Source organism: Rhinolophus sinicus, linkage group LG02, assembly GCF_036562045.2.
Source record: "Rhinolophus sinicus isolate RSC01 linkage group LG02, ASM3656204v1, whole genome shotgun sequence".
Classification (NCBI taxonomy): Eukaryota; Metazoa; Chordata; class Mammalia; order Chiroptera; family Rhinolophidae; genus Rhinolophus; species Rhinolophus sinicus.
The window spans coordinates 194,703,664-194,713,135 of NC_133752.1; the positions used below are offsets into that span (position 1 = coordinate 194,703,664).

The window sequence follows — 9,472 nt, forward strand, 5'->3', positions numbered from 1 at the left end:
GCTGACCCCTCTGCCTGGAGTACCCCTATTAGTCTCCCCCTTCAGGATCCTCCAAAGGCCTCTGTGAACGTGCAGGTCTGAGATGGCCAAGACGGTAGCACGAAAACTGACCCAGAAAGGACAGGGCTCGGAGGCGGCCACACAGTGCGTCCACCCAGGAAAGACCCGCCCTGCCCCCGCCGGCCTGCGGGTTCCTTGGACACAATACGGAGGTCAGCTCCTAGCCCAGAGCGCGCGGGGAGGCGTCCTGCACCGCACATCCCCTACACCTCGCCCCAAAGTATGGCCCATGTCCCGCACCCGGGCCTCTCCTTGCTTGGGCCGCGCGTGGGGACGGGGACCCCACGTGAGTGCGGAGGTACAGAGTTGGGAGAGTGTATGGTTGGTCGTGGACTCGCCGCTCACCCAGTGCCTCCCTTTTTCCTCGCCCCTCGTCCCCTTCTACTTGCCTGTGGCCCCGCCCCTTTTCGGCAACCTTGAGGCTTGAGGTCCCTCAGCCCCGCCTCTCTCCTTGACCCCGCCCCCGGCCGCTCCTCTCACCCTGGCCCCACCCCCTCCGGAAGGGAGCCCTAGTCCCGGCTGATGGCAGGCAAGGTGCCACCCAGGCTCACCACAGGAGCCGCGCGGGTAGACTTTCGCCTGTCCCGGAGTCGCTGGCACTGTTCTGGATCTTGGCAGGGCGCCCGGGGCCGGAGCCCAGATTTTCTACAGCTCTGGGGAGTGAAGAGATGCTCAGAGGCCCTCCGGGCGCAGGGACCCCTGCAGCGTCCCACCCGCATCTTCTCCGCCCTGAACAGTCCAGGGAAAGAGCGTGAGCTGGGAACGCGGGCATCCGTGTCTTCCTGGATCCTCCCGACTCCGTGTGACCCTGGCTAGTTGTTCCCATCCCCCTCCCACACCGCCCCCGGGTCAGGACCTGGCAGCTGGGGAGGGGCACAGATGGGAGAGAGATCAGATTTCAGCTCTGGGTGAGGAAGAATTTGGCCCCAACCACCCACGACAGAGCAAGTGGGAATGAGTTCTCACCCTGGGTCCAGTGGCGTGCCAGAGGGATCTGGTGGCCTCTCAGAGGGGACAGGGAAGAGTGAGACACCAAATGATAGGGCTGGAAGAGTACCCAGGTTCCCTGAGGGTTACTGCCCCTGTGTGCCTGGGGCAGGCACGGTGTGGCCTCTGACACAGCCTGTCCTGGCACTCAGAGGCCATACTGCCCAGCTCGCCAGACCCTTCCCCTGCCCCTGCTTCCTGGCCCTCCTGTCCCCTCTCCTCTGCACCTTTGCGCACAGTCCCCTGGGGCAGGAATGCCCTTTCCCTGCTCCATTCCAGCAGGAAAACTGCCTCAGGATTCAGGACATACCTCCTACTCTTCAAAGCACTCCTTGGAAGCTGGATTAGTCACCCCCCTGCTTGGGGCATCCCTCCACCCCCGCCCCGGGGCAGGGATCACCCTGCCCTGTCATTGTGTCCTGCTCTGTCTTCCATCAGATTAGGATCCGAAGGCAGGGCCTGGGGCTGAGGTCCCAGCACCACCCAGGGTGGCCCTGGCGCAAGCACATGTGTCTGGGATCCAGTGTGATCAATGGGCAGTAAATGGATGACTGATGGGGTGCTAAGCCCAGAGCCTCAGACCAGTTCTGGGAAACTCACTTCCCAGGGGGGATTGCTGAAGGTTGGAGGCTCTGGGCAGGATGTGCCTGTGCCCCAGGGAATGAAGGAGGTGGAGGCACTCTTGGGTGGAAACCCTACTTGCCACATGACCTCTTTAATCTCAGACAGTTGGGAGGCCCTCAAGCTCCATTTTGCGGAGGGGGAGACAGGCCCAGGGAGATGCCACCAGCTTCTAAAGGCAAGGGCTGTGTGGGGCCTTCCTTGCTGAGATAGAGGGAAGGTAAGAGGTCAGGTCCTTCCTCCCTGGCCTCACCAGCTGGGCCTCCCTACCCCCACTCTGAACTCTGAATCGGGGGCTGCAGGGCAGGAAGTGAAAGGTGCCTGCAGGAAGCCCCAGGAGGAACTGAGACTTAAGCCAGATCCACCCCCACCTGCCTGGGCCCTGGGGACTTTGGGGAAACCAGACCCTCCTTTAGGAAAAACTGGCAAGACACACAGGCTAGGGGGAGGGGAACTGCTTCTCTCCGTTGCCATCCCAACAAGCAGTTCTTCCAGAGTCTGTCTTGGATCCCTCTTACCACAAAAAGAGACCAGGTGGAGAGAGAAATCTTTACGTAGTGTTGAAAACAAGTAGGACTGGGAGTTAATCCATGGAATCAGCAGCTCCTAAGGAGGGCGTCTAGACCAGTGCCTTTCTGGACAGGCGCACAGGGCAGGGGCAGGAGCCTGGGTCTAGCCTAGCTCCATCTCTGCTTATTGTATCTCGGGCCAGATCCCTCACCTCTCTAGGCCTTTTCTTTCCTATCAGCAAAATGGGCTGTATAATCCCCGCTCATGGACAAACGGGAGCCTTTAAAAAGTCAAGGACTTTGGTTGCAACAACTCTCCTGGGAAACAGAGACTCAGGGAAAGATTTATGTACAAGGAGGTGCTACTGTATCAGTTACAATGTACAGTTGTCCTCCCTCATTGTTGGGAGACAGGTCCAAAACCCCCAGGGGATGCCTGAAATCAGGATAGTACCGAACCCTTTATATACAATGTTTTTTTCCTATATGTGCACCCATGATAAAATTTAATTTATAAATTAAGTACGGTAAGCGATTAACAACACTAACTAATAATAAAATAGCACAACTATAACAATATACTGTAATAAAAGTGACGTGAATGTGGGCGCTCGTTCCAGGGGAGCTCTAGATGCAGTCTCCGTACAGGCTCAATGCTTTTCTGGTGCAACACACTGTCAGCTGGAACACGTTTTGTGCTCACATCCTCCACCCACAAATGTAATGCCTTTTCCATCCTAACAAAGCAGTTATCACGCACCTTGGCCATAACTTTTGCAGCCTGAGGTGTGACAGCAAATCTAGCACAAATTTATGTTTCCTTCTTGACAATTTCATGGTAGAAGATTCGTCCTTACCATAGATCTTAGCAACCTCAGCATATAATTTTTTTCTTATTGACTAGAGAAATTTTACCTTTTCTCTTAAAGGAAGCATTTTATGGCTTCTCTTTGGCGTGGCCAAATTGTCAGCTTCACTAACCACTCTTGTGCTTGGGAGCCATTATTAGGTAAAATAAGGGTGACTTGAACACAAGCATTGTATCCACTAACAGAGAAAGCTACTAAGTGACTGATGGGCAGGGAGCATATACAGTGTGGATACACTGGACAAAAAGATGATTCACGTCCTGAGTGGGAAGAAGCAGGATGACGTGAGAGTTCATCATGCACTCAGAATGGCACACAATTTAAAACTTATGAATTACTTATTTCTGGAATTTTCCATTTAATATTTTCAAACTGCGGTTGACTCGAGAAGGGGGGACCACTGTAAAAACTAAAAACAACCAGATGCTCCAGCGGCAAACTTTTTCAACATTTTTCCAAGGTTTTCACCTTGTTGGTGAAGTATTTAAAGGCAAGAGAAAACTCACCAAGTACGACAGTCAAGATATGAATTTATATATGTATATAAAATGATTACAATGATGTAGGAAATCCACCACTCAGGGGCCTGGTACTGCTGGATTATGGGTCATTTCTCTGTAAATTCCACCCTCGATTACTGTCTTAAATGTTCCAAAGTGTCTATAAAACCCACGTCTTGATGTTTTTTTAAATAAAAAACTTTTTAAAAGCAAACACGTCTCTTCCAGGTGCTATTATTAAGATCAAATGAGGTAAGACTCCTTAGAAAACAATGCCTAGGACAGAGGGCCAGAGACTGGAGGCCCCTGGGAGGTGGCGTCCCTTTCAGGGGTTGGGGGAGAGTGACCCCCTCTTTGCCCACCTCTCCCCTGGCCTCGCCTCCTGGTTCTTCCTTAATGAACTTTCCTTCTGTTATTTGCTGGATGACAATGATGCCAAGTCTTCTTCTCTGGGCCTCAGTTTTCTAATCTGTAAAATGTGGTGAGGGGTTGAGGATTCTCTAAGTTTCCTTCTAGTTCTTCTCCTCTGAGGGCCACAGGCCAAGAGGAGAGCTTTGCATCTATCTTTGAACCCTCTGTTTTTCAGAAAAAGTAACTGAGACTGGAGGGGAAGCTGAACACTAGCCAGCGGTTCAGCTAGGACACAGTGGTGCCAGAGGTTTGCATGTCTGGGCCCCAGAGGGGTTTCGCCCACTAGTTTCACCTCCAGGGCCCAGCCTCCAGCTCTGGTGGAAAAAGTGGGGTGGGGGTGGGGTGGCCAGCAATGGCTCAGACTCCTCCAGCCCAGTGGATGGCTGGTGCCATTCTGGGCCTGCCTGCCTACTGCCCACCACCTGATCTCACCCTAGCCAGCTGGCTCCCTGGAGGGAGGGGCATCTGAAATGAGTTCAGGGAGGGAGTGGCTAAGTAGAGATTTAGGTATGAGAGATGTGAATGTCCAGGTCCTGGGGTCTCCAAATGCTGCTGGATGCTAACTGTGGGGATGGAGTCTCAGAGAGCAGTTTCCAGGCTCTTGGCCTCACGTGGAAAGGCGCTGGCTCGGTTATTAGATGGCCATCACCTGTAATCAGATGGCCATCCACTGTGGCTGGTTGGCCATCAGCTGTTACCGGTTAGCCATTAGCCACTAATATAACTGCTGAGGCTACGCTAGGGGATTGGTTGGTTGGCAGAGAATCGGACAGCGGATTGCGCGTTGTGTGGGGCCTGCTTCCTGTGTCTCCAACCCAGCCGCCAGCAAGAGTATAGTGGTATGAACCCCCTACCCATGGCTCTGTCGGTGTTCCTTTTTGGCCTCCCCATGTCCTGCGTTCTTGTCCGGGGAGCGGAAGCTGAGACCCTGCATAACACTGTCCTTCCTCCCTCTTTTTCCTCCTTGCCCCCACTCCGGTTCAAGCCGTTGTTTTTCAGTCTAGCTGTGTAGGACACAGCTCCCTGGTCCATGTTGGTGTTATGAGCCTTGCGCTCCCCCGACTGAGGCAGTTGGTCGCCGGTCATTGGTTGGCTGCTCACGGTAGCTCTCGCCGACTGCTGGCCGCTCACAATGGCTGCCGGCCACTCACGCTGGCCACCGGCCACTCACGCTGGCCACCGGCCACTCCTGGCAGCACACGGTATCCGCAGCAGCCCACGGCAGTACACAGCAGCCCACACCAGCCCACGCCACCCCTGGCTGCTCACGGCAGCCCAGCTCCAGGGAGAGCCATTGTTCACAATCTTAGCTGTAGAGGGCGCAACTCACTGGCCCATGTGGAAATTGAAGCCGCGACCTACTCATTAGAAGCATGGCGCTCCAACCACCTGAACCACCGGGCCAGCCCTGCTAACTATCTTTTGAGGTGGGTAAGGGGTAGGCAGAAAGGGCAGGTATGTGCCAGGCAACTCTGGTGGCACGTCAGGGAGAAGTGAGCAGAACACATTTGATGAATGGAACAGAATGTGTCCAAAATCCTACAGTAGGACAAAATGGTACCCAGAATCCCATCTTCTGACTCCCAGTCCAGTGATCTTTCCAAGGGCATTGAGCTGCAACAAGTTCCAATTCCAAGGGCGTTGTGTTGTGACAAGTTCCAGTTCCAGGATGGAATCTGGGGTCAGGAGGTTCTAGCCCTGTGTAGGAGAGCTGGCATACGAGGCAGCGGCTGATCAAGTGTACAGTGTGGTCCCAAACTGGAAGAGACAGTCTCGGCCCCAGTCCCAGAGCAAGCGGCACCACTGTCAGAAGAGCAGTTCCACTGGGATGGTGGGTGACTCTAGGGATTGGCACAGAATGGCCAAGTGACTGCAATGCTCAGTCCTAGTGCTTGGGGAGGGCAGGCCACAAAGAGAAGGGAGCTCAAGGGACATCAGGTCCTGCTGGTTCAAGGCCACAGGTCTGCCCTGGCCTCTGTATGAAGGAGGCCAGGTCCTGCAAACCCGGAGCCCTGCCCTGTGAATGGCTAAGTGTGCCCTGGAGGCAGCTGGGACCCCCGGTGGTCTCTGATGCCTGTCAGTGTGCCTTCAGCATGAGTTTGCAGTCCAGCCCCAGAGACTGGAGACTTCCTCCCAAGTGCAAGCCTTGGGCTCTGGAAGCTGCCATCAGGGTGAAAATGGCATCATGGGTCCTTGTAGACTGGGCCAAGCTCCAGGTTGACATTGGGGTACAGACACCTGAGAATCAGCATAATTCAGGCTATTTCTTTTTTTTATTGGGGAACAGTGTGCTTTTCCAGGACCCATCAGCTCCATGTTGTTGTTTTCACTCTAGCTGTGGAGGGTGCAGCTCACTGGCCCATGTGGGAATCGAACCGGCGACCTTGGTGTTATGAGCACTGCGCTCTAACCACGGAGCCTCCCAGCAGGACAGCTCTTGAGAGCGAGTATTAAAGAAATACAACACCTAACTACAAATTAGGCATCCTCCCACTGGATTCTTTTCCTAGATTCATTTTGGCTTAATGGCGGCTTCCTCACTCTAAAAGAGAAGCAAGCCTCCTATACAGAGTGCCCCAACTACTCAAAAACAGGAGCTCAGTCACAACCTTCAAGGGCTCCCAAAGATGGTAGGGTTTTAAAAGCCAAACACTGACCTGCCATAGGACACCGTGCTGGCTGAACACTTTGGTCTGCAGTGTCTGTGGTTCTGTGGGGTTTGCTGGGGAGCAGCCTGCCTCCCAGAAAAGGGGCAGGTGGGGTGAAGAGCCAAATTCAACCTCCAAATCCCTGGCTCGCAGTCCACAGAGGGCAGAGGCCACCTCCTGCCCCTTTCGTTGCTACTATTGCTCAGGGCCAGCTGTCTTGGTGGTGACCAGCTCAGTGGAGCCAAGCTCTGTGGCTGGCACAGGGACGCTGTGGGCGGGTGGGGTGGTGGCTGGGTCTTCTCTGGGCGAAGGCCAGATGGGAGCTGTGGCATCAAGGGGTCCAGAGGAGAGGATGGTGATACCGTTCGGGGGCTCTGGTGGGGGGAAAGTCACGGTTGAGTCACAGCGGTCCCCCATCCCTATTCTGGAAGCCTCCCAGGAGGGACAGCTCTCCCACTGAGAGAGAAGTCGATGACTCCCCACTGCAGGGGGGGAGGGTGACACATGATCACCCTCAGGACAGGAAGTGCTGAGAGGGCAGCAAAATGAGGGGTGCTGGCAGAAGAGAGAGGAAGTGTGGCAGTCTGGCCATCCCAGAGAGAAGCCAGGACAGACCCCTCTCTCAGACTCCACTCACCAGTCTTTGTGTCTCTTCCTTACGTGGGTCTGAGAGGCCACAGCTATGGACCTCGCTTGGCCTGGGGTCTCAGGCCGGAATGTCTCCCTGCTCAGCCTAGGATCCTCAGAGCAGCTCTTTCCTCCCTTTTTTGCATCCCCACCTAGAACCCTGCCTTCCCCTTCAGCCCTCCCCCCACCCCAGGCGGCCGGACCCTCTTCCACTGGGCAGTGCCTCTTGGGTCCCCGAGACGCGTAACTTACCGTCCTGCTCTAGGTCGCGGGCCTCCGGGAGACCCGGCGAGCTGAGCCGCCTCTGTCGCCTCCTCCAGCTCACCAGAGCCACAAGGACCAGGGCCAGCGTCAGGCCCAGCAGCGCCGGGGCGCCGAGAAGTAGCGCAGGGAGCTGCAGCGCGGTCTCTGCTCCGGCGCCGGCCCCCGCGCCCACCGACTCCTGCGGCTGCACAGCCGTCCCGGGCGCCACGCTGTTCATCCCCGCTGCTGGCGTAGGGGACCGGAGGGTCAGAGAGAGGCGAGGTTGAGCAAGGGAAGGGAGGGACGGCCAGGCGCGGGGAAGGGTGTGTGTGGGGTGGGGGGTGGTACATGGGGAGAGGGGAGAGAGGCGGAGGTGAGGGCTACGCGCTGATGGCTGGTCCCCATCCAAGCCCCTGCTCACGGCCCCAGTCAGCACTTTGCTCCCCTGCCCCAACATCCTGGGATCGTAGCTGTGGGGGCTAAGCCTCCGCTCTGGCGGGCAGGGTGAGGGGCCCTCCGTGGTGGCAGCACCCTCCGCCTCCCCCGGAGGCCGTCCCGCCGGCCAGCGTCGGAATCCTCTGGCTCTTACCGGGTCTCGGATCCGGCGTCCGGAGGAGATTGCAGGCCACGCAGCCGCGGACCAGCGGGTCAAAGCACTTGGCCTGGACGCACGGCGTGGGGGCCAGCCCGTCCCCGTCCCTCCGGCTCCTGGCCCCTGGCCTCATGCTACTGATGCCAACACACACCCAGCTGGGACTGAGTCGCCTGGGCTGCCCCAGGGGTAGGAAACGGAGGCGACACCGCCCACTGCACTCGCTCCGCCCTCCTGCCCGCTGGGGTGGGACCGCTGGGGTGGGACCACTCTCAGTCACGGCCCTAGGGCGCTGCACCCCAGACCTTCCCTTTCTACCTGTGGTTTCTCCATTCAACCACTCAACCATCATCCGGCTGGGAGGGCCCTCTGCTGGGCACTGAGACCAGGGTCTGCTCTTGGCCAGCAGGTCCCCCCCCCCCCCCAGCAGGCCTCCTCTGTCCTACGCCCCAAGGCCAGCCCATATCCCCAGGTGATCCCCACCAGCCATCTCCTCCCACCCTCATCTGCCGCCTTCTCTGGGGAGCCCTCCTGCCCTTTTCAGAGCTGGTTCAGTTCACCAAACACATCCTGAGTGCCCACACTGGATGTGTCTGTCCTGAGGGACCCCCACACTGGGGGTGGTGATGAAAGAGACATACCTCACAGCAGCTAGTGTCGGTCTCACCACAGAGGGCTGGAGGGCTGGAGCGCCCAGGAAAGCTTTGTGGAGATGAGTCAATTGCTAGATGGAGTGATGTCTAGGGGCCATGATGGGGAAGAGGCTTAGTATAAGCAAAAGCCTCAAGCCCCAAATGCGAAGGCCAAGGAGTGCTGGGGTCAGAGGGCTGGCCTGGGGCCTTGAATGAGGGGTAAGGAGTTCAGACACTGGCCTGAAGGCACTGGGGAGCCACAAAGGGCTTTAAGCAGGGACTGTCACAGTCAGAGCTGTGTGTTAGCAAGGAACCTCTGGCTAGAGTGGAGGGCACAGAAGGTGGAAGGGGAGGGCAGCCAAGCACCCAGGGACAGCTCAGTCTCCAGATCCTAAGCAGGAAGGAGATTCAGACCAACAGATGGACAGAAAGACCGAACCCCAGTAGGCAGTCCACCCACCTTGCTGTCTTTTCCGAGGTTTGTTTGTGTGCCGGGCCCTCACCCCTATGTCTCACCAAGGCGCCTCCTGCCTGTCTCTGCTCCTCCATGTTTGGGTTCCCCCACCTGTCTCTCACGCCTGTGTCTCTCTGACTGAGTCACACACACACACAAGCTTCCTGAGTCTTCCTTCCTTGACATCTAGGGACAGGGGCTGGCAGAAGGCCTCAGCATGGCTGCAGGCTTAGTGCCTCCTGGTGGGCCCTACCAGCCCGCTAAGCACTTTAGAGCTGGGGGCACAGAGGAGAGAGTAACTGTCCAGGGGACAGGGAGG

The 9,472-nt window shown here is 56.9% G+C and overlaps 1 protein-coding gene across 2 annotated transcripts; it reads right to left on the reverse strand.

Annotated features, from left to right (window-relative positions):
* Window positions 1-3,365: 3,365 nt before the first annotated feature.
* TNFRSF13C (TNF receptor superfamily member 13C) lies at window positions 3,366-8,396 on the reverse strand. 2 transcript variants are annotated; one of them, XM_019734435.2, is made up of 3 exons: window positions 8,065-8,396; window positions 7,485-7,718; window positions 3,366-6,979 (listed from the first exon to the last, which is right to left on the reverse strand). In XM_019734435.2, the coding sequence occupies exons 1-3, from the start codon at window positions 8,198-8,200 to the stop codon at window positions 6,801-6,803; spliced, it is 549 nt and encodes a 182-aa protein (XP_019589994.2). In that variant the 5' UTR covers window positions 8,201-8,396; the 3' UTR covers window positions 3,366-6,800. The 2 variants fall into 2 exon arrangements, with proteins under 2 accessions (XP_019589994.2, XP_019589993.2); XM_019734434.2 differs by having other exon boundaries at window positions 7,485-7,721; window positions 8,065-8,386.
* Between the last annotated feature and the right edge of the window lie 1,076 nt (window positions 8,397-9,472).